The 25,651-nt window shown below is 37.8% G+C and overlaps 1 protein-coding gene across 7 annotated transcripts in view; it reads left to right on the top strand.

The window, feature by feature from the left end:
- LOC143187639 (SUN domain-containing ossification factor) overlaps positions 1-25,651 on the top strand; it is a 108,291-nt gene that overhangs the window by 4,713 nt on the left and 77,927 nt on the right. For 5 of the 7 annotated variants that reach the window (XR_013003244.1, XM_076391881.1, XM_076391880.1 and 2 more), the window contains 2 exons: positions 14,292-14,493; positions 16,321-16,445. Coding sequence is in view for 6 of the 7 variants with exons in the window: in XM_076391881.1 (XP_076247996.1) it covers positions 14,292-14,493; positions 16,321-16,445 (327 nt within the window). In the remaining variant the exon portion in view is untranslated. The remainder of the gene's footprint in view (positions 1-14,291; positions 14,494-16,320; positions 16,446-25,651) is intronic. The other 2 variants (XM_076391883.1, XM_076391882.1) reach the window with 1 other exon arrangement.

Here is a 25,651-nt window from a genome sequence, read left to right on the forward strand (position 1 = left end):
ACGCGGTTTTCGCTTAAACGTTACAATATACCCTCGCTGTTACGCTGTCAGTTCTCGTTCTATATTATTCCTTTTTGGGTCATAACATCAAAAAGGAGAACGCTTACACATTGGTTTGCCGAATCAGCTCGATTGAGTTAGTTGCATACTAAGTTACATATTTAGAAATGCATCAGCATTTCTCGCTGATTGACACCGAAAAAAGGGACCAGGTGAAGGCCGGATGTAACAACACTATTAATTGTTCATTAAATTAACTATAAATAACAACGAAAGACGACCTGCTAAGTCAGATACCCGCCATATAGCGAAAAGCCTGTTTTGAGTGAAAGTTTTGAAGTAGAAATTACTCTTGTATCAATTAGTGTTATAAATATGTATAGTTTGTTGTTGCACTATTTTACGTTGTCATTTATAATTTATAAATAACCGAAATTTACGTCAGGAATATTTAAACTGAATCCGCCTTTCAAAAGTAGACGACTTTAGTGAGTTCATTAGTTGTAGATACCTGGCGGCTTCAAGGCGGCGCTTATTTTTATGACAGTGATCTACTCGGCTCCGAGGATTAACACCCTGTACGAATTTTGGGTAGTTCGAGAAATAGTCACAGGCTTTTAAGCTAATAGAATTAGACCTACTCACCCCTTAGGCCGGTAATTATGATTATATCATCGAACTAATTTAAATGTTAACAAGTTTATAATATTACTTCTTATACATTTACAAGAATATCTATACTCCTTTTCACACGGGAAAAGAGTAACTTTTCAATTTCGTAAAATAACGGATATGTTTTAAATAATTTTAATTATAAGACAATGTTAATTTATAATGTGGAAGTACGTGAGCTAGATTTAAAAAGAAAAGTAGGCAGACAGGAATCGAATTCACTACCTTCTGCTTGTAAAATAATCGTTTTTTGCATTCAGCCAAGAAACTTTATGAAAGACGGACTCAGTTTAAGTATTTCTACCACAAGTTTCGGTTATTTATAAATAATAAATGACAACATAAAATATTGCAACAACAAACTATACATATTTATAATACTAATTGATTCAGAAGTAATTTACATGTCAAAACATTAACTTTAACTCTGCGGATCATCTTTTTAGTTAATTTAATGAACAATTAATAGTGTATATCATAACATTGTGACAAATATCATAAGACTATTAAATTTTCTTAAAATAACCTGTTCCAATACATAATGTCGCATGAAACGTGGATAAACTTTGAATGCAATTATTTCAGAATGCAAAAATTCGAAATTTCAACATATCCGTATTTTGTGTTTAGTTCTACAGTATGTACCTACAGGATGTAAAAAAAGTAATGGTCACGGCTTCTAGGGGTGACAGTAGACTTCTGGATCGGTGGACATTTGAAAAAAACATTGCCGTAAAATTGTTTAACAATGAAAAAAATTGGTAAAGTTTTTTATTGCGTAAATGTGTTCTATGTGTCGAGTAGAAAAAAGGTCTAAAAGGAACCATGGTCCGGAAATGCACTGTTTAGGCGCTATAAAATTGCCAACATATACGCAGGAATGAGCGTGTGAGGCGCCACTCACACAGAGCCTAGCGCGCGGCTGACACATCCGGACACGCGTCCACTGGTGTGCGTTCCGCATCGTTTTACACCAGTACGTTATGTTAAGAGAAATACAGACGTTTTCGCTAATTTCTTGCTACGCATTCCCGTGACCCCGACACACGCACATTCACGCATATTCGTTTCTTTAATCCTTTAAAACAACAAAGACGAAATGGTCATGAATATATCGATACACGGAACAGCTGAAATACGTCAATCTTTGGCCAGTGAATGTGTGCTTCCAAATGTTCCTTATCGTTTCGTATAAGGAACAAACGCAATTGATTCTTATACAGCATGTAATACCACTAACTAAGAACACTTATATTTACTACTAATAGTTAGAAATGCGTTAATTAATATACATTATATGAATAATAACAGTATGTAACGATATATAACAATATTGCGTGTATTCATAGAGTCTGTATTTGCATTAATAATTGAACCGTGTTTTGCATTGATGTGTTAACCTACAAATAACTCGTTTTGGTAAATTGAGCATTCTTTACTAAAATAATCTACTCTAGCAATTTTTTAGTATAATTACTAATATAATTAATTTAAATAATTGTTTACATGTAAGAATATAGTAGTTTACAAACAAAATATAACCTAGTTCGTTTAAAACATGAGACTTAATTATCTAAGTATCATTAGAAAAAATTTGAGAAGAATAATATATATTACATATATCATATACTATACGTATATTATTGATATTTGTCTATTTGAAATTGCTAATAATTTAAAGCACGATATAAAACAATTACAGATTGTGATTACACTGGAAATTACATATAGAACATAAGTGCAAAACGGTTATTTAATAACCATTGTTCAATAAGACAACTCGTAAAAGTAATTTTAAGCTTCAGAAATTCAAAAAATTCTTAAGTATGTATTTATTAGTAAATATATAATTAATTACGTTCTTTTCAACAATACTGTTATATATCATTAATTACGTCCTCCACAATTTCTTAAATATTCTCTACATATTTCACGAGCTTCTAGATAATTACGATCCGCTTCGTCAATAGCACGTAGCATTAACCGAATGTTCGTAGAGTTGCAACGAAAATTTCTAAGCATCGTGACAGGATGGTGGTAAAATTATAGAAATTAAGAAATCACTTAAAATAACTGTTGTAGGAAAGAATAATATTAAAAACAGTGATATCTGATCAAAGATAATCCTTGTATGAAACTGTTCACAGCACTTAAAAATCACAATAAAAATACACGACACTAATCATGTAATTAAGAAATATGTTTCTCAGTGTCACGTGTTCAGGATTCCCGTTGGAATATTTTTGTCTTACATAGAATCGAAGCAGGTGGCGGAGTGGTACTTTGGGAGGAATAGCCAGCTTTGCCGCATCATCGCTTGTTTCATGATCTGATTTTTAGCTACTGGAAATTCATTAGTTTGTCGTGGGACGGAACAGGTGGCGGGGAGGTGGCATTCCGTCTGCTCTGCTCCTTACATGTGACTATTCTACCCGAAGTACCATCCCCTCGCCACCTGTATCCTTTGGCTACTAACTACAGACATTCCAACGGGAGTGCTGATCTCGTTTCAATTACGTGATATATTAACGTATATTTTTTTGTGATTTCCAAATATCTCAAGTGCGAAGTGTTTCAAGTACCGTGAACAGTTTCACAGGACTATCTTTGACTGAGTGTCATTGTTTTTATTATTATTCTTTTTTATAATAGTTAATTTAAGTGATTTTTTATTTTCTATCATTTCGCCAACATCATGCCGCGACGTCTTAGAAATTTTAATTGTAGCTTTAAGAACATTCGCTTAATGCTTCGTGCTATTGACGAAGCAAATCGTAATTATGTAGAAGCTCGCGAAACATACAGGCTGTCCCAAACTAAGTGCGGTAGCTGGAAATGGGAGATTCCTGGGGTGATTCTAAACAACATTTTCCTTTGCAAAAATGTCCTCCGAAGCTTTGTTAACAAGTTATTAACGAAAAACCCCGACCAATCAGAGAGCACGAATAGCGAGCGCTCGGCCGACCAGCGACAGGTCACAAGCTACGCGGAGCGTCTGCTACTCACCGTGCTCGAGGCTTGTACAAGAACCTCAAGACCTTTACACGTTATTGCCAAATTTCTCCTAAAGTATTGGATGAAAACTTACGAAAAAAATTAGAGACACGCTAACTATCGCGACACATATTGTGGAATTTTTTCAAATTTTTAAATTATTAGCCAAGTTGTAGAAAAAAAAGACAATGTTAGTGTTGATTTCTCATAAAGTATTGGACAAAAAATTATGAAAAAAATTAGGAACACCTTAGCTATCGCGACAAATGTTCTGGAATTTTCTCAGATTTTTAAATTAATTAACAAAATTGTAAAACAAAGAACGAGAGACAAGAAGGATGCTGACCAATTTTGTTAAAACTATTGTTAAATAGTTAACTATCATGTTACAACATGTTAGCTATCGCGACAAATATTTTGGAATCTTTTCAGATTTTTAAAATAACTAACAAAGTTGTAAAACATAAAAAACGAGGAAAAAGAGTTTCAAAATGCTGATTTAGAAAAGTAATGCTATAGTAAAAAAAATAAAAAGCAATGTTTTCGTAGTTCCTACGGATTTTACGTTATTTTACTGTGTATTAAAACATTGAAAGCTCTACAAGAATACTTATTTCATAATGAATGAACAAAAATTGGACGTATTAGTTGCTGTAATCGGTAAAAAGTGCGGAAACATTGATTTTTATTTTTTCAATTATGACGGATCACAGCAAAAAATGTTTAAATAAATTGAGATTAATAATATGACTCTAGTAATACGAGTAATTACTATCGGTAAAACTCACCCATTCGGAGAGGAATTCACCTGCTGCTTGAACACTTGCTCCATTGGGTCGCTGTGCCGATCCCAATCATTTAGGGATGATGCCCACGTAGCGTTGATCGCAGGTATACAACACCACAAGAAACCACCTTGCATTTACAACACTTGGCGGTCACTAACACTGATCACTTCACTAAACAAGCACTTGACCTTTTAATGACCGACAACCGATTACTTTGAAACGTTCTGCAGCATTCCGTAAATAAAAACAGGATCTTACACAGTTCGGCGGCGAAATTACGATCGATACTGACGATTTTTTCCGATGTCTCTTTCCTCGTGCCCTCGCATCCCTCCAGCGCGACTTCTCGGGGTGTAGCTTCGTCAAAATACTCGAATTTGATTTGCTAGCTGACACCAACAAGGCTGGATCTTCCTCGGTTCCTTTTTTTAGTGGAGGTGGTAGTCTCTCCTTCGAGTCGAAAAAGTCACAGAAAGTCACAGTCCTAAATGCATTTACGTGCATGTAAAAGATCCGTTAAATCTTTAATACATGAGTAAGTCTCCCCTATAGGTCGAAAAGGTTTACGAAAATTGGGGAAGAGAGGAACAAACATCGGATGATCATTGTGTGTGTGTGCCGTAATAAAATGCATGCCGGTCGCAGGACTCTGATATCGAAGTAACTAAAGAATGAGAATACAATTGCCGTATTTTCTCCTCATCGACGAGTTTGTCTGTCTATGCGAGACATCCGTTGACCAAATGTTTAACGTTTAGAAGCTTTCCCCAACTGGCGTTTTAACAACGGGCAATTCCATATTTCATCCGTCCGAATGCATCGAAAGGACTTCCATGGTAAACGCCACGCGACCCTTGCGGTCTTCAGTCTCGGGTACCGATGGCTTCTTCGAACTTGCAGGGCAATACCTGTGATCATAAACGGCCGCATCTGCAAGACACTCGTTACGGCCTTCGCTTTTCCCCATGAATTTGCTTGCGACTGTTTCGACCCGAAGAAGAGACTACCACCTCCACTAAAAAAAGTAACCGAGGAAGATCCAACCTCGTTGGTGTCAACTAATAAATCAAATTCAAGTATTTCGACGAAGCTACACCCCGAGAAGTCGCGCTGGAGGGATGCGAGGGCACGAGGAAAGAGACTTCGGAAAAAATCGCCAGTATCGATCGTAATTTCGCCGTTGAAGTGTGTTACATCTTGTTTTTATTTACGGAATGCCGCAGAACGTTTCAAAGTCATCGGTTGTCGGTCATTAAAAGGACAAGTGCTCGTTTAGTGAAGTGAACAGTGCTAGTGACCGCCAAGTGTTGTAAATGCAAGGTGTCTTCTTGTGGTTTTGGATACCTGCGATCAGCGCTACCTGGGCATCATCCCCCAATGATCGGGATCGGCACAACGACCTAATGGAGCAAGTGTTCAAGCAGCCGGTGAATTCCTCTCCGAATGGGTGAGTTTTACTGATAGTAATTACTCGTATTACTATAGTCATATTATTAATTTCAATTCATTTAAACATTTTTTGCTTTGGTCCGTAATTAAAAAAAATAAAAATCAATGTTTCCATACTTTTTACCGATTACGGCAACTAATACGTCCAATTTTTGTTCATTCATTATGAAATAAGTATTTTTGTTGAGTTTTCAATGTTTTAATACACAGTAAAATAACGTACAATCCGTAGGAACTACGAAAACATTGCTTTTTATTTTTTTTACTATAGCATTACTTTACTAAATCGGCATTTTAAAATTCTTTCTTCTCGTTTCTTATTTTTTACAACCTGGATAATTCATTTAAAAATCTGAAAAAATTCTATAATATATGTCCCAATAGTTTAGGAGAAATTGAGCATTGACGTAAACATTATGAGTTTCTTGTACAAGCCTCGATCACGGTGAATAGCAGACGCTCCGCGTAGCTTGTGCCCTGTCGCTGGTCGGCCGAACGCTCGCTATTCGCGCTCTTTGATTGGTCGGGGTTTTTCGTTAATAACTCGTTAACAAATCTTCGGAGGATATTTTTGCGAAGGAAAATGTTGGTTAGAATCACCCTAGGAATCTCCCATTTCCGGCTCCCGCACTTAGTTTGGGACACCCTGTATAGCTTTTACTATATTGCGACCATTATCGGTGACAAAATAAGCAGGTTTAGAAGAACTATCTAATCCCCATGTAAAGATGTAAGTAACACCGTTCGTAAATATTCCTCTGTATGAGATTGTGTTAAATGGCTTAAATTTAACATGTAACGACACATACTAAAATCTTTACTTATATCATGTATTGTAAGTGATAAATAACTCTCTATAGATCGAGAGATCCAGCCATCGGTTGTAAATCTCAAGATTAATTCTCGTGTTTAATCCGTAAATATAAAAATGAGTTAATATGTATATGTACAGAGTGTAAGGAAACTAATAGATACCGTTGACAGGGTTGAAACTAGACCTTTGAGTGGGTGGACATACGTAAAAAAAATACGTCGTAAAATTATTTACATATACAGTATGTCCCACGAAATCCTGGACAGTCGATTATTTAGTAACCTGTTAAAGATACGAAAAAAGTTTTTATATGAAATTGAATGGCAAAAGGGGGCTGATTTATTGGGTGTAACAACTTTTTTTTATCATTATTGTTTACAGAGATATGAAAGTTAAGTTTGGTTTTTTAAATGGGATTATATATTTTTTATTTGATCAATAGATAGTACGTTTCAAGACGACTTCAGCAAACATTAATGTATACACCTTTTTTCAAATAGTTTTTAAGATATTACGCGTAAAAGTTGACTGCTTTTCGGTACAAGAAAATCTGCGAGACCAGGAAGCACAGTAGGAAGTCTCGACTTTCGACCACACTTAAAATGCTACGGGTTAAACCGTGCCTCTTAAAACTGATACGAAGAGACTGCGGTAGACACGGCAGTCCTAAATTCTACATAATAGTTTTGTATACACCGTAGCAATACCATTCACATCTGAAAAAGTTTCTCTACCCCTTTCGTACGAATTTAAATTCAAATTCTAATACTAAATTCTTGTGGTACATAATATTGTTACATTCCGGGTAAATTATTTCGAAACAAAAAACGCGCTGAAGTCGAATGACATTTTGACAACCTCAGCAATGCAATAACCCGGGAAGGTGTCAAATATGAGCCGGCGACTGACCTAGTATAATTCGCGTTAGAATAAGATAGGAAATAGATAGCGAGAAGATTAGAAACTGCGACCTCGTTGGTATATATTACTTGAGGAATATCGTAGTCCAAAATTAATAAAAATTATAGATGGTAACCTCGCAACTACAGATCACGCGCTGTAGATTTCGCCGAGGTAAGCATCAATTGCGACAGGACTTTCGGCCCCCTCCATTTGAACAAATTCCAATCAACCCTTTAAAACCTGTCGGAACTTTCGACTCTTGCTTTTTCCGTCCACTAAACTCAAGTAAGGAATACGCCCGGAGGTCACAGTTTATAATCTGTGTAGTGTAACGCGACGATAAACCGGGAAGCGAAACTTGTAAGTCTCCTAGAAGCCGAGCCATTGGTTTGTTACGAGTCCAGACGAGTTACGTAAAGTAACTATGAAAGGGCTCGATTCAAAGCTCCTTCCGTTGACCTTTGACTTTGCCTGGAAGTCACCATGTAAGGGCCGATAGGCATTTCCGTTGCACCCAATTAATAGATTTTCTTCGAAATTAATATCTCTCAATTTTCTTGGAAACTCTGCGATGCAACCGAGTCCCCACCATTTTCCCTATAGATTTTTGACTATAAAAAGGCTAAGAAACTCGGTCTAGCGGGCTCACTCGTAATCCAGTTTGGAAGTTAGTACGTGGCTTAGACCGGAAAGCAAGATCGAGCATTAGTTCTCCTTCAAGCAAAAATCTTTGAGTACAGTACGTAAAAACTCACTGTAACGTAGTCTTAACGACGCGTCCCCCGCATACCTCTGTGCGTAATCGAGAGAGAGAGGACTTAGTTCCGCGACACGTAAAATCATAAACACTTGTATTCCTTCGAGTCAACTCAAACGTGTAATTATATACAGTTTTATAAGGTTTGTTAAATTGGATTTAGTTCAATCAAAACCTTTCCTAAATCCAATAAGAAGCGAACGCGTAAACGATCCCACAAATAATATATCTTTACCGCTCGAGATATATATTGTAAATTTAAAAGTTACGAGGCTATATTAACATCTTCGCAATCCTTGCGAAGGTCCTTTTCCTAACCTACAAGTGGCTCCCGGTGTTGGCAGTTGCGCACTGGTTCGTCCACGTCCCGGTGGCTCCTGGCGAGTGCAAAGTTACTCGCTGGTTCGTCCACAGTCTTTATTCCATCCTAGTGGCTCCCGATACTCGCCAAGTTGAGTGTCGGTTCGTCCACGAAAACCTACCCAAATCCTAACGTGGCTCCCGGTGTTGGCAGTTGCGCACTGGTTCGTCCACATCCGTGAGGTGGCTCCCAACGAGTGCAAAGTTACCCGTTGGTTCGTCCACGAAAAAATAACAATATTCCAAAAAACCCTGACCCTCGGTCAGACCATCTAGCCCTCGGCTCGTAACAGGTTCCTCTCGATTTCGTACCTCCGAATTTAAGGTAATCAGATATTGTAATTTATATTCAACTTGTAATAACATTTAAATCTCCGAAACGAGAATTCTAAATAAACTAATTGTACATGCATACGTGAGAAGTTAAGTGAACCCAACCCTGAATTTCCGAACGATCCCGAGGAAGGCAAACGAAGCCTAAACCTCACAAAATACTGTACTATCCCCGGTAGCGCACCCGAGACGTAACAATATCTTGCCATCATAAGTATTTTCCATTCAAATGTCTTGCCAATTTGTTAATTACTTTAAAGTACGAGCAACGCTTTAGCTTTATCCGTTAGCTTTATTTCTTTACTAAAACATGGGCGATATTTTTCTGCATGCCGTAAAGGTAACGGTTGTGGAAAAAACTATTGTGTAGAATTTAGGCCTGCCGTTCCTACCCCAGACTCTTCGTATCGGTTTCAAGAGGCACGGTTTAACCCGTAGCATTTTAAGTGTGGTCGAGAGTCGAGACTTCCTACTGTGCTTCCTGGTCTCGCAGATTTTCTTGTACCGAAAAGCAGTCAACTTTTACGCGTAATATCTTAAAAACTATTTGAAAAAAGGTGTATACATTAATGTTTGCTGAAGTCGTTTTGAAACGTATTATCTATTGATCAAATAAAAAATATATAATCCCATTTAAAAAACCAAACTTAACTTTCATATCTCTGTAAACAATAATGATAAAAAAGAAGTTGTTACAGCCAATAAATTAGCCCCCTTTTGCCATTCAATTTCATATAAAAACTTTTTTCGTATCTATAATAGGTTAGCAAATAATCGACTGTCCAGTATTTCGTGGGACATAATGTATATGTATAGCCGTATTTATACAGTGTGTCTCACGTAACACTGGACAGTCCATTATTTACTAAACTATTTAAGATACAAAAAAACAGTTTACATGAAATTTGCATGGTATAAAGGGGTAAATTTATTGGCTGTAACAAATTATTTTTTAGATTATTATTTTCAAAGATATGACTGTCAAGTTCAGTTTTTTAAACGGAACTATATCCTTTTTTTCAGATCATTTTGTAGTGCGCTTCAAGACAAATTCAATGACGTACAAGTTATGTATCTTTTTTCAAATGGTTTTCGAGATATTGCGTATGATTTTACAGAACACATATCCTTTTTTAAATCTTCATACATTTGAGGTATGATACTTCTCTCAAATGTTGAACGATTTGGAATTCCATACCGTGGTTCTGCAGTATTTAGTAAGAATCGAAAGCCGACATCTTCAACAATAGTATACGGCTGCATATCTAAAGCCATCATACGTGCGATTGGTTGGGTTAATTGTTTCGCACGTGCAGAATCTTTATTTAAATATACTCTATCTTGTCTGGAAATATTTTTCTGTGGTTCTCTAATTGTACCTGTATTATATTATGTATTATATTATTTCTATATTATTTCTTGATGTTTGTACTTCAAATATCGCATAAGACCACTAGTGTTACTATATTTTATTTGAAACACTTGCGTACACAATGAACATTGGGCTTTACACCGATTCAGTTTTTTAAAATACTGCCAAACGAAACTTTTGTTTCGTTGTTCTCGTGGTAGAATATCACTATTATCACCATCTTGTGCTGGCATGTCAGTTTCTATACTATTTTCCACAGGAACATGCGACATAGCACTTTCTTTAATTTAACCAGTTTATACAATATGTACATTCACACTGTATGATATACTCAAGACAACTGAGTAAGTTAACGCGTTGTTCGTATCAGCAGTCTTCGTTGGTAGATATCGGGATTTAACCATTTACGCAGAAATCGAACAACTGTTTTCTTTTTGTTCTAGACCTTTCGAGGAAGAACGTAGTAGAATGTATCGTCATGTTTCGATTTGTAATAAACAGTACACAGCTGTTAGTAATCTAGCTTACACACTGCCTCGCGACTCTCGTCGCCGTTTGACTATAAACTCTCGCACATCAATACATTTGTTTCATTTGATGTTCTTCCTAAAAAAAAAAAACCATTCCCATATTTCGTACGTATAAAGATTTTAGAAAAGATATTAGGAATAAAATACAAAACGATTTTATCAAAATCCGATTAAAAAATGCTGAAAAAGATCCGCATTTAGTTTTGGGTACCCGAACATTACAAACTTTCGGGATCCCGATCCGAACCCGGAATATCGGTTCCCGCACACCCCTAATATCTAACAATACATACAATAATTATTTTATGTTCCTTATAAAAATATTTACTACTATTAATATAAATTAATAATATTCTAACTTTTAAGTGTAATTTGTGATACGTTATATATACTGTTATTGTTAGACGATATTTATTGTTCAATTCTGTTACGTATATGTATGCAATGTACTCTAGCAGCATAAAATTAAACAATTTACTTACTTAATTTTCTTAAATAAGAAAAATTCGCCCGCAAAGCCTATATTTTCTTCTCATCCACATATCCACCGCGTGCTTTTATAATCGCATTTATTAGTCGTGGCATCCTGGCTATTCATTTTTTCATTATTTCACTGTCAATACAGTTCCATTCGGATTGTAAAATTTCCCATAAATGTTTTCTGACTTTGGACAATGCTTTCTAACTTCTCTATCCATTGAAATCGGGGCTTTGGAGTGGTCAATCCATTATTTTTAAACCAGAAGTTGCAATTGTTGTAAATGATCTCTACAGATTTTGGCAGTGTGTTTCGGATCAGTGTCGTGCATAAATGTGAAATTGTGTGACCAATTATTCTCTGTCTAGATGGAATCGCTTTTTGAACCAAGATGTTTAAATATGCTTCTTTTTTTAAAATGCCGTCTATTTTGATAAGTTCTCCTGTCGTGTTATTTCCAAAACATCCCCACACCATCACAGAACGACCTCCATGCTTAACGGTGGACACCACGTAATTCTCATTTAATTTTTCATTAACTTTTCGACGAACAAAAACACGTCGTTTGGATCCGAACACTTAAAATTTTGATTCATCGAGCCACAACACTTTTTTCCAATCTTCTAATGACCAATATTTATGACGTTTACCCCACTGGTCTTTTTTTTCATTTTGTGCTCTTAACAATGGTTTTTTTACCGTTGACACCGAAATTGTTTCATCCCTGGACTTATTAATTTCTGCAGCTATTTCAGGGGCTGTTTCTCTTCTGTTTCTTTTACTTATAGTTATAATATGCCGATCTTCTGCCTCAGTTGTTTTTCTAGGCCTTCCAGACCTTTTCACTGAGGAACAAATCCCTGTAGCACCGTACTTTTTAACACTATAATTTACACAAGATTTAGAAACTCCCACTTTTCTTGCAATTTCCCTTATAGAATATCCTTCTTTATGTAGCGTAATTATTTGAGAATGCATTTCTCCACTTAATTCCTTTCTTTTTGTCCCCATCGTGTTCTCACAAGAATTCAAAGCGAACTGATGTCGATGGATTAACAGAGCGGTCGCTACGCTGTTATTTACGGTTTTCCCACTCTGGATCATGTTTGTAAATGTTTATATTAGTCTTGGGAATGGTAGCAGAATGTAGTAAAGTGAAGCAGTCATCGTGAAATGAACGACCAAACGTTTATAAACCAAAAGAATATATAACGCAGCATTAGGCTCTTCGAGCGAATTTTTTTTATTTGAGAAAATGAAATAAGTAAATTGTTTAATTTTATGCTGCTAGAATACATTACATACATGTACGTAACAGAATTTAACAATAAATACCGTCCAACAATAACAGTATACATAATATATCACAAATTTCATAAAAATGGTGAGTGTCCACATACTTTTGAGCGGGGGTGTACATACATAAAACCAATTCCACAATATTTACTATTTATTGACATTGTACTACTTTTACTATTTTACTGACAACAGGAATTTAACGGAGTCCGGATGAGGTATTAGAGATCGGGTATCGCAAAAAAAGTGTACGCTAAGAATTTAATTTTGTCTGTCCTAAAAAGGACAGACGTTTATTTTAAATAAATATTGTTCCCAAAAAGAGGGAAGGAGGGACGACCCGGTGTTGATCCCTTGGCCGATCCTGGTCCTTGGTGCTGGTAGGGGCCTTCCTCTCTTGCGGCGTTCAGCTGCCGTCTACAAAAAGAAGGGTTGGCGAAACAGCACTGGTTAGCTAGAGAATAATTCGCTCTGGACCGTATTCTCCCGACTCCAGGCCTCGACGACGAGTCTATGTGGAGGGGAGAGCAGTACCTTGCCGTAACGCTAAGGTAGTGCAGTGGACTGTATTACTGACGTCTCTTCGCACTGAAGAAATCGTCGGTAGGCGAACGTACAGAGAGAAGAGTTCCTCCTTTTGTCTGCTTAATACACCTTACAATAAGGTTTGCCTCGTATGCATCTCGGCTTTCGCTAAGATTCGTGAGTGTGAGACATACTATAACTAGGGCTGGTCTTGGTGGTTGATAACGACCAGAGGTTCTACCACGCGCCGTTTACCGTAACGTATACATCTATTTGTCACACGTGGGCTGCTGCTAAATATGGTGCCAGATCGCGGGTAACGCAGAGGTGCCACACTTACGTTAACCCTCTCTGTTTGAATGCCACTTATCAGGGTTCAACCAAGCAGTGATCTATGGCTGCTCCGCTGACAAATAGCAAACTCAGGGAATCAGGGAAACCACCGATTCCAAGAGTGCAGTTAATCGTCAAAAAATGTCACCAAACTGCGTTCCCGATACTCTGTCGCACGTATCTCACGTGTTAGCTGATCAGAGTAATTGCACAAGTCGCAGCAGAGAAACACCCAGCTTTAGAAAGCGTTGAGATTTCAAGAGTTTGGTGACCAAACAACTTGAACTCGGTTGGTTATTGTAATATCACTGAATGCTTGGTGCAAGACTAACTCTCGAGCTCGAGTGTTTTCGCAAAAGCGTGTAGTCCCCGAAAAGGGGACTGTAATAGTTGAAAAACGAGTTATACGTCGAATGTACGGTTTTTGGGGACGAGACAAAGACTCGAAATATTATCGCTTTTAAACACTATTCGTTAATATTTTAATCTAATTTTAAAATATATTTCTATAAAATCCATATGAATCCAGTTACAAGTAGATTCTTTTAATCCTTTACAAGTCTATAACTATTATTTATATATTGTGTAATTCCTATGATTATTGTTTGCTTACATATAAATTAAAAAAATTGTCATTTTTACAGTTTCAATACTTTTGTTTTATAATATATCTATTTTCTTTTGCAGTGCACTTTTATTCATTATAGTAGCTTCAGAGAATGCACAAACTAATTACTATTCATCGTTTAGGAGCAATCAAACTTTGGAGACTCATGCCAATGAATTGGATAGCATTGAGCGTGACAATTTAGAATTACCTAATATAGCAATGGTTAAACTACCGGATTCAACAAAGTTAACGACTAACTACAAGGACAGTTACTATCGGGTAAGAACTCAAACTCTAAAGATAGAACTTATATTTATTTGTCATCTTTTTTCTAACTATGTTCTTACGATCTTCTGTTAAATGCTCTAACGTTTTTATTTTTTTTGTTGTATATTCTGCACTTATGCTCTTCTTCTGCGATTCAGTATCTGTTCCTCTTATAGTTGTTTCCGCATTTGAATCTTGCTATCATTGCCTGGTTTCTTCTATCATACTTTGCTAACAAGTAATGTGATCTTGTACTCTTACTTATCCTATTGCATGTTTTGTTACATTTACTACTTCTTTTATATTGTTCTTGTTTGTCCGTGTTAGCTCTTTTGCTAATTCTGTATTGTTTTATGTTATGGTTTTATATCTGCACCCTTTCCGCTACTGGATATTTTTCCATTCTTTTTTCTCCATTTATTATTTATTTTCTTCCCGCTGTATTCCACTATTTTGTTTATCTTTATTTTTGTTGTAGAACTTCTGACTTCCCTCTATTTTGTACTACGGTCGGATTTTCTAAAAAAAATTCCTGGTGACCGAGGTTTTTAACTTACGATTTTGTCGCTTTGCAGACCGCGCACCCTACTCAAAGTGACTTAGCTAGTTATCTACGAAAGTTCCGTCGTATGTTCTCACTTATTCCTTGCCTTTTTCTGGTATCTGTCTCCTTTCCCTTTCAGCGTGACTACTTAGCTCTGTTTCAATGGTAATTTACAAGAATGTAAAAATCTATTGGCGATTATGATGTGTAGGTCTATTTAATATTAAATCCTTATCAAAATTCCTTTGATTCGTGAAAAAAATATGAAAAGAGAAATTAATTTGGCATGGAGTGACCTGCGGGTGAAGGAATTTGATTTATTGAGTCAGTGAAAGTGCTTTTAAGAATAGAAGGAGAAATCTAATTTGATATAGAATCCAACAATGTTGATGCAAGAATTATCTACATTTACCTCTAAACTATGTGCTGGCTGTCTGGATTGCTTCAGGGATTTTCGTTAGAAAATTCGACAGTGGGTCTTTTCTTTTAAAAAAGTCTTCAACCTTTTTAGCATTTCCTGTAATTTTTACCTCTACTACTATCAAGAAGGTGATATCTTCTGAGTATGTGAAGGGTCATATTTTTTTTTCTATTACCACTCCTGATTGTCCTTTCTTCGTATACGTTTCCAAACCTGTTGTATGTAACTTAGTTGGATTTAATGGACATTGTTGCCTAACTCCTTTGTTTATCTAGAATTTTCTAGGCATTTCTTTATTGACTTCAGTCACATTTTATTTCTTTTTTAATTATTTTCATTATCCTTCTGTTGGCTAATTTTATTTTCTTCCATGATTTGAGTTTTATCTGTATCCAGTTTATCGAAAGTGAACTTTAAACCTATAAAAAGTACATATTGTTCCGTTCTGCCTTTCATAACTTCCTGTTCGCTACATAAATCGGTATGGAGATGTCAATTACTTGTCTCCCGACTATTATTTTTTTTTCTTATATTTCTTCTTTTAATCGTTTTCTATTATTGTTATGTATATCTTGTATGCCATTTCGAGTAACACGATATTTCTAAAACTCGATACCTTTCTCTATCAACCTTTTAAAAGTTTTATATTGAACTCCTTCATTTGATCTCTCTAGAAAATTACCTTCTTTTCATGCAAATTTTCGTCCTCCATTTTATTTTCTCTTGTTGTGTTCTTTATTTGTTTCGCAGCAAAATTTATTTGCTTTACTAATATGTCTATTCCTCACTATTGTCTTAACTTAGTTTCACATTTGTTACACGAAAAATTTGTATCACATTTCTATACTTTAGATGATTTTTGTTTTAAATATAGGGCAAATTCGTTACGGACACTACCAATTTTGAGACTGTAATAAATGGTGACCAAAGAAGTGGAATTTCTAATAAAGGTCCAAATATGCTTGAAAATCTTACTCAACAAACGAACTTGTCTGAGAGGTAAGTTTTTGTATGCGATACATATAGTGAAATGTTATTTATGCAAAGAAATTCGATAGGATTCTCCAAATAACTCAGTTATTTATAGTCTTATAAAAAGAACTCCTTGGCGCAACATCACACTACTCCAAGGGGTACACGTAATCGCGGAAACAACTTTTTAGTAGTCATTTCTTTAAGAGATTTCAAGGTCATCGGTATTTTTTTAAATGAAGTTTGCGATATGACCGTCCCGTCGAGCCGTATTCGGGCTACGACGGGCGTGCAGGATCCGGCTACTACGCGTGCCACGTTTGATTTTTCCCGTGGGCGTCAGGTATCTTGCGATACCAGCGTGGAACACGTTTCTCGTTTTCCGAATCGCGATCCAGGCTAGCTCTTTGCGCGGAGAGGGGTGAGATTCTTTCAGACGTAGGGTGAGGAACGTGTCTAGGATTTCGGGTTCTTACAGCGAGAACGCCAGTCAAAACACGGTTTTCTGATGTAAAAAAGAATATATTCTAGCGAGAAACGTACAAGTTCTTGTCGAGATTATTACACGCGCAGTCCCGCGACACGTGGTTGCGGGTAGTTATCCGTTTCCCGCTACAGCGATCGCGTTTCAAAAGTTTACGGGCGGCAACGAGGCTAAAACGCACGTTCGGCACACGTTAGAGATTCGCCCGCGTGGCTGCTGTTACAAAGATTCGACATCAGCAGGCCGAATACATTTCCGCATGCGACAACCGTTTGCTATTACACCGCTAAGCCGCGGGCTCGCTGTTCGGTCGAGCCTGCAGGTTCCGAGAAACCCGCCCGCGAAGGCTCTCTTCCTGTCACGCGGCCTACACGACCACCAACAGCCGGCCCTCTTGAAATTTCGCGTTCGAACCGAGCTATTCCGAGTCAACTCGGGAGAACAATGAGGAAATACTTATCACCTACGACCCAGACGGCGTCCCGTACAAGAAGAAGACCGAGATCGCTGCGTGTAGCAGAATCTCGGCACGCAATGCTTCCCCCACCGTGTCCCGATCGGCTCGCTCGTGTCGCACGACCTCGCGATCAATAATTATCGGCGCCGTTCAAATGACTAGCGGTGATTGGCAGGGACCCATTGAGTCCCCCTGGAACTCTTCTTGCGGCGAGGATCCGAGACGCAGTATTAGATGCTGTGCTTCCGGGGCTCGCTGCCACCATCTGTCCATGAGATGGCTCCCGTAACAGCGTCCCTGCGCCTCTCCGTTGAGGACTTCTTCCCGGAACGCGGAGCGAGGTGGCCAACCTCGCGCGCGTCGGCTGGTTCCCATCCATCGGTGCGTCCTTGTACAACCGTTGTGCAGTCCTCTCATCGTGCGTCCTTCTTGAGTCGGCTTGATGGGCCACGACAGCCTCCTAATTTAGGCATCGCGTCACTCGCCGGGTAGAGTGACCCTGGAGTGGCTGGTACCCTGGCCGCTTCCTGATTCCGAAGATCCGCCGCAAGAGACCGCTTTGGTGGCTCCGTTGTTGTCTACCTCGTGTTTGCTGCCAATTCTCGCATCTAGGACACATAGATAACCATGGTAGCTTGGTCGTAAAAGAGATGTTAGTAACGCGTTAGACTCGCGATGATGCGCAGCCCTCATGCCCCGAGAAGAGTTAGGATTTGTGACTGGCACTGGTGCCACATCACAAGTTCTAAATGTGAAAGTTAGCATGTTTACTTCAAATAACAGCCAACGTTTGTGTTTGCATTTAACAGTGTGAAATTTATGTGTTACGTGAATTTTTAAGAAATTTTAACTTTCAGTTACAAATATTTCGAATTAAAATGATCCTAACGATATGATTGATCAGTCTTCGAATGTTTTTTCTTACTTTATAAAGATATAAAGAAAAAATATAGGATTCTACTTAAAACAAAAATACCGATAACCTTGAAATATCATGTGTTCTTCCAAACAGTATGACTTTGTTCTGAGGATTTTTTCAGAAAACTAGAAATAACGGAGATATTTCAGCGTTTTCATGTATGTACTCCATCCCATATGATGTGTTTTGTTATAGAAGGTAAACCTTAATCGAATCTCTGTATTTGTTATGTTCCGAAACACCGCAATTGTTATTTGACAATTACTTGAGATTGTAAATCCTGATTTCATTCGATGCAACGATGATCGAGACTTTGGCTTGATCCAAATGTTTGATCAAGACGTGATGAAATGATAGGTATAAATGATTGAGTTATTATTTGTGTTTAATTTATTTAATTATTTCGGTGTAAATAACGTGACTATCTAAAAGTCAGTTCGAAATATTCAAGAGAACGGGATGAGACTCCGTATAAATTGATGCATGTCTGTCTTTCGCATCTACTGTAGCTTCTAGGACAGCCCGATGTGTCGCTTGTATGTTTCTATTGGTTCCGATTGCGTAAGGGAATAGACAATGTTTATGCCTTATTGGTTACATAAGCGGTTGCGCAAAGCTCTTGACTTAGACTTTCGGGTTCGAAGTGGGAATCAATGATGAGATGGTTGGGTTATTTGTATTGTAATTCATAGATAAAAATTAGACTTCATCGAGGGTAGTCGCAAGTGGTATGTAAGTGGTTTGCTTGAACTAAGGACGGTATGGTATTGCTATTTAAATTGTCATTTTTGTGACCTTCTTTGTGACTTTTTTTATAATGTGGGTAGGTTGTTTTGTATTGACATTTTGCAGATATGTTTATTCATCTTATAAGTATATACTGTATTGTTTTTCATCGAAAAATATTAAAAATTAGGGGTGTTATAATTTTTTGTTTAATGGCTCCTTTAAAAGTATTAAAACTTGTAGGTCTTATAATTTTTTGTTTAATGGCCCTTTTAAAACGAGTACTCCACTGGTTTCCATGATATCTTAAGATCTAATTGTCTGATTGACTTCAAGTTTGGAGAGAATTTTCAGCAGATATACCTTTATCGCCGGAACTAGAGATTTTAAAAAATATTGCATTTTACTATTTTCTTAAATATTTTATAGATAAAAAGGGAACTACGAAATAATCATTCTAACTTTAGTGCTGCCATGTTTTATTTATCGAGATTTTTACTTCTCTCTAGTTCCTGCTATAACTATACCTCTCTTAATGAAGATGCTTTTTCCCTCTTTGTTTCAGATTAGCAGTTTGGTTGGAATTTTGAGAGCCAGTGGAGCACCTTTTTTAAAAGAGCCATTAATCAGAAAGTTATATTCCTCACGATTTTTAATGTTTCTGGATGAAAAAAATGCAGTATATACTTATAAGATGAATAAACATATCTGCAAAATGTCAATACAAAACAACCTACCCACATTATAAAAAAAGTCACAAAGAAGATCGCAAAAATGACAATCTAGTCAGCAATACCCCCTTCAATTAAAAGCCTTTGAAACGATTGAGACCACATGGCCCTTGATTGGCTTCGCAAGGACTAAACAATATTAAATATAAATTAGATTTGTTGTTTAAATTAGAGTATAAATTCGGCTAAATGGATTTTTGTACATAATATACACTTTCTTATACATAGAGTATTTCTGAATAGCACGGCATAATTTTAAGGGCTGATTCTAGGCACTAAAATAAGACGAAAATGGAGAATAACGATTACGTGTTAGAGATTTCGTTTATTAGTTTAAAGCATCTAAAAACCTGGTAGGAAGCACCAGAATTGAGCTCGCGCGGAGGTCTCAAACAGTGGTTGCTCGAACAGTAGTATCGCACTGACGTAAGGTAGGGGAGAGGTCACTTACTGGAGAACAGTTGTTTGGAAATATTACGACACTCGACAAGACTACACGATCCAAAATTGAGTTAAAATTCATGAATATCATTGAGTAATAATAATCTTGTCTATTCGTTGCATCCATAGACCAACTGAAAACATTCACTACGAGATAGAAAGGGTTAGTATGTCTATCTTGACGTAAATTGTCTGCTCATTTCATACGTCCACACATCATGATTCTCTCATCCGCAATTATTGAAACCGTACAACCGTATCGTTAAATAACACTAAACCTGCCTACTCTTGAGTGAAAGGGTTAATGTGTCCACCCTGCTATTAATCTTCTGGTCCAAATTCATACAGGACAAAAACTGTACACATTACTAGAAGTCTTGGCGTAGAATTTGGAGGAGAATCGCACACACAACGAGAATATCGCGAGAGGACTAGATTTGTAGGAAAACTCGGCACGTATCACGGATATACGCGCGCACACATATCCATAGGAAATTTAGTTATCGATTTTTTGGTTTTCTTAGACTCAGGGGATCGTAAAACGTCGAAAAATATAAAAAACTCCAGGGGTCAAAATTGGCTATCGACCTGAAAGAACAGAATCTTTCCTGAACATTCTGTTACGGTGGCGAAAGAAACCTCCCTTCAGGTTGAAGCGATTGTCGAAGCTTTGGGAATGGAAAAACAGTACTTCGGATTAGTGTACACGAGTGTGTGAGAGAAGAACTCGGCTCCACAAACGTATTTACAACTTACTACATGTAATAATATTTATAAACGGAAGACAAAAAAACCGAAAGTTTCGTACGCTTCAATAATAATTCGATTGAGGGTTGTATTGGGAGCCACAATTGAGGGCTGTTGCGGTCTCCACCACTTCACTCTTTCTGTGCCGTGGAGTATACAGGGTATCCCAAACTGAGTGCGGGAGCCGGAAATGGGAGATTCCTGGGGTGATTCTAAACAACATTTTCCTTTGCAAAAATGCCCTCCAAAGTTTTGTTAATGAGTTATTAACAAAAAACCCCGACCAATCAGAGAGCGCGAATAGTGAGCGCTCGGCCGACCAGCGACAGGGCACAAGCTACGCGGAGCGTCTGCTACTCACCGTGCTCGAGTCTTGTACAAGAAACTCAAGATTTCTACGTTATTGCTGTATTTCTGTTAAACTATTACATGAAAAATTATGAAAAAAATCAGGTCCACGTTAACTATTGAGACACATACTATAGAATTCTTTCAGATTTTTAAATTAATCTGTAAATAACTGGCTATCGCGACACATATTGTGAAATTTTTTCAGATTTTTACATTAATTATCCAAGTTCTAAAAAATAAAAACCGAGGAAAAAGAATTTAAAAAAATGACGATTTAGTAAAGTAATACTATAGCAAAAAAATAAAAAGCAATGTTTTCGTAGTTCCTACGGATTGTACGTTATTTTACTGTGTTCTAAAACATTGAAAACTGTACAAGAATACTTATTTCATAATGAATGAACAAAAATTTGACGTATTAGTTGCTGCAATCGGTAAAAAGTGCGGAAACATTGATTTTTATTTTTTCAATTATGACGGATCACAGCAAAAAATGTTTAAATCAATTGAGATTAATAATATGACTCTAGTAATACGAGTAATTACTATCGGTAAAACTCACCCATTCGGAGAGGAATTCACCTGCTGCTTGAACACTTGCTCCATTGGGTCGCTGTACCGATCTCAATCATTTGAGGATGATGCCCAGGTAGCGTTGATCGCAGGTATACAACACCACAAGAAACCGCCTTGCATTTACAACACTTCACGGTCACTAACACTGATCACTTCACCAAACGAGCAATTGACCTTTTAATGACCGACAACCGATTATTTTGAAACGTTCTACGACATTCCGTAAATAAAAGCAAGATATTAAACAGTTCGGCGGCGAAATTACAGACGATACTGACGATTTTTTCCGAAGTCCCTTTCCTCGTGCTCTCACATCCCTCCAACGCGACTTCTCGGGTTGTAGCTTCGTCGAAATACTCAAATTTGATTTGTTAGTTGACACCAACGACGTTGGATCTTCCTAGGTTACTCTTTTTAGTGGAGGTGGTAGTCTCTTCTTCGGGTCAAAAAAGTCGCAAGCAAATTCATAGGAAAAAGCAAGAGGCATATTGGATCAGTGTAGGAGACCGTAACGAGTGTCTCGCAGATGTGGCCGTTTATGATTACAGGTATTGCCCTGCCCATTTTGGAGGAGCCTTCAGTACCCGAGACTGAAGGCCGCAACGGTAAGCGCGAAGCAACCCTTGTGGCGTTCAGTCTCGGGTACGGATGGCTCCTCCGAACTGGGCAGGACAACGGTAAGCGCGACGCATTCCCATTGCTTTTTATTTTCTTACTATGACATTACTTAACTAAATTGGCATTTTTTAATTCTTTTTCCTCGTTTTTTGTTTTTTACAACCTGGATAATTAATTTAAAAATTTGAAAAAATTCCATAATTGTGTCGGAATAGCTGACCTGTCCCTAATTTTTTCATAATTTTCCGTCTAATAGTTTAAGAGAAATTGAGCAATAACGTAGAGATTGAGTTTCTTGTAGAAGACTCGGGCACAGCTAATAGTGAACACTACGCGTGTAGCTTGTGCTGTGTCACTGGACAGCCGAGCGCTCGCTATTCGCGCTCTCTGATTGGTCGATTTTTTCCGTTAATAACTCGTTAAGAAAGCTTCAGAGAACATTTTTGCAAAAGAAAAGGTTGTTTAGGATCACTCTAGGAATCTCCCCTTTTCGGCTTCGCCACCTTATCTGGGACATCCTGTATATGTATGTATGCATATTTTGATTTAGGTCTGGGTTAGGATCGTTGGATCCTAAATACAGTAAAAATATGATCGAGGGCCGTTTTGTCCACAGGAATAAGAGTCGCGACCATACCCGAGCGCAGCGCTCATCCGCATCATCGCTGTAGTGGAGTGGAGTATTTTCGTAGCATTCTGCATATCTCGGCGACCGAGAGCAAAGAAACCCGAATCAACTACCAGTTATGGACGAGAGCCGCGTTCGGGTCTGGCCGCAGCTGTCGAATCGACTACCAGTCTCGGACGAGAGCCGCGTTCAGGTCTCGTCGCGACTCTGGGTTGGGTGCGCTTGAGTCTCGTCGCAGCTCTCGTCCGTAATATTACTATATACGTAAATGAGCATGACCTTTCGTTCTACAAACCAAGAATCATGTCGTGTTTGATATCATTTTCATCGGGAGAGCACAAGGAATTGACTGGTGTTACTGGCGTGAAAATTCGTTTGCGAATAAGAAACTTCAATTTTTCCTATTTAAATCTCTGCTTGTTCTCGTGCATCGAGCTCGAACGCGATGGTTTCAACAATTAATTCTTGCTATTCGATTCTCGGAACATTCATGCATATGTTTATACCGTATAAAAGGTTTTACAGCAAAAGAACCCTGGATTCCCTGAACTGTGATAAGAGTAAATATCACACAGTATAAATACAAAGCTCCTTTTAAATGCTTAGAATATATTAGCCATGGTGAGTATTTTTCGAGCCAACTGTACTGAAACTTTCTTTTCAAATGTTTGGCATCTTCAGGAAAATTGTAATTTTGTGAAGGTTTCCAACAGCGTTTCAAAACTTCCATTTTTATGGCTGTAGTCATAAGAGAAGTTCTTCCTACCCACTTGCCGATATCATTGTCATAACTCTCTTCTTGAACCGTGTCTTGAATTATCGACAAGGAAGGTTCCGGCTGAGGTTCAGAATTTAGTGAGGGATTCTTTGTTTTTCCTTCATCACTTCTGTTTTCATTTTCTGATCTTTTCCTTTTCTCGGTTGCTAAAAGAAATCCACAATTATTATAATCTATAGATACTGTATAAGCAAGGTAATATTCGGTAGTAGTAGTATTTTTGCAAAATAAAATAAAATCATAATAAATACCTTTAGCCATAAAAAAATCTCCTTATGTCCATTTTAACACAGCACTACACACGATGGATTTTTGTAGAAATAATAACAAGTAATAATATAATTAATGAAATCTCGCAGGCAGGTACAACGCTGCGCACTGCACACGAATTAAACTCGAAGCTAGCCAAGAAAATGTTCGTCCATTCCGCGGCACCGTCAATTAGGCTCCTATGACGCTTAACGGCTGTCTCTCTCCTTTTTATGCGCTCTCTGTTCCCGTCTCCTCTTTTCGCGTTTGCCTGCGACTTTGTTTTGTTTATGAGGGTTAAAAAGAAAGGGACAGCATGCTCTTTGGCTAACCGACAAAAGCAAGAGAGTGCTAGCGCGCACGTGTTGTAGCCCTCGAGCAAAGGAATATATGGAGAGAACGACGGAGAGAGAAGGAGAATCAAAACTGTGTAGGAGTACTTATATCAATGTATAACAAAACACTGTTTTTTATTTGACAGCCGCTGGCGTTGTTGTCGCCACAGCCAATTGCAGTGGATATTTTGTTGAAAATTGGTACGGCTGCTTCCACACACATCTTCTTTAATGTTCTCTTTATATATTTCTTCGCTCTAAGGTTGTAATACGGAAGCGTCGCTAGTGCTCAGGAATTTGCAAATGAATCAAGAGCAACAATCTCGCGAAGCTCAGGCGTACAAACGGTGAAAAACACCTTCGGGACACCTTCCTGACCCGCACATTAGTATATAGACACCCTCGACGAAGCCGCGGGCAGACTCTCGATAAAATTCTGATTGTAACACGGGCCTTCGGGCCCAGAAAAGTGTCAGTTTAAATAAATTCGTGTATTAACCATCCTCGGTTGAGTTCTAATGCTTTGAGCTGGAAAAATCCCATTTACCTTCGGCCAAATATTCTTTCTCCTATGAATAAACCCCAACGAATTTCGAGGAACAACGGTTGCATTAGACCGGCTAAGTAGCGACAAACCCAGTGTGGAACCGCTTAGAAACGCAGGCACAACACTCGGTTGAAAATGCAGAATGCTACAGAAGTGTCACCGGAATACAATTATGGGGGCCTAGTTAGTCTTTTCGACAACGAGTATCGCAGATAGCATCTGTAATCCAGATAATTTCCATTTAAAAGCTTATTTTTTTGTTTACAAAGTAAATGTTTCTTTTAGAAAATTGGGGGGGGGGGGCATGCCCCCTGGCTTCCGTCCGTGTAGACGAAACGGTTCTCGTCCGCATCATTACTGTATTCCAAATAATATCCGAAATGGTGTCGTTTTTATATTTTGTCTCGAAGTAGTATTAAAACACCTTTGACACCTGTCCAAGTATTTGTACCACTCTTCAGTTTTCGGCGCCGATAGTTTGGCTAATAATGGTATTAAAGTACAATGGTATACCTGTAGTCAACATGTGTTTTATACGCTTATATTTACAAAAGTCTTGAAACGCAGTTGACGTGAACGCGGCACCTCTATCCGAACAATCCTTCGAGGATTTCTAAAAGGAATCGCTTGTTTGTTCAAATGGTCT

The sequence above is a fragment of the Calliopsis andreniformis genome, unplaced genomic scaffold (assembly GCF_051401765.1).
Source record: "Calliopsis andreniformis isolate RMS-2024a unplaced genomic scaffold, iyCalAndr_principal scaffold0133, whole genome shotgun sequence".
In the NCBI taxonomy this organism is placed as follows: Eukaryota; Metazoa; Arthropoda; class Insecta; order Hymenoptera; family Andrenidae; genus Calliopsis; species Calliopsis andreniformis.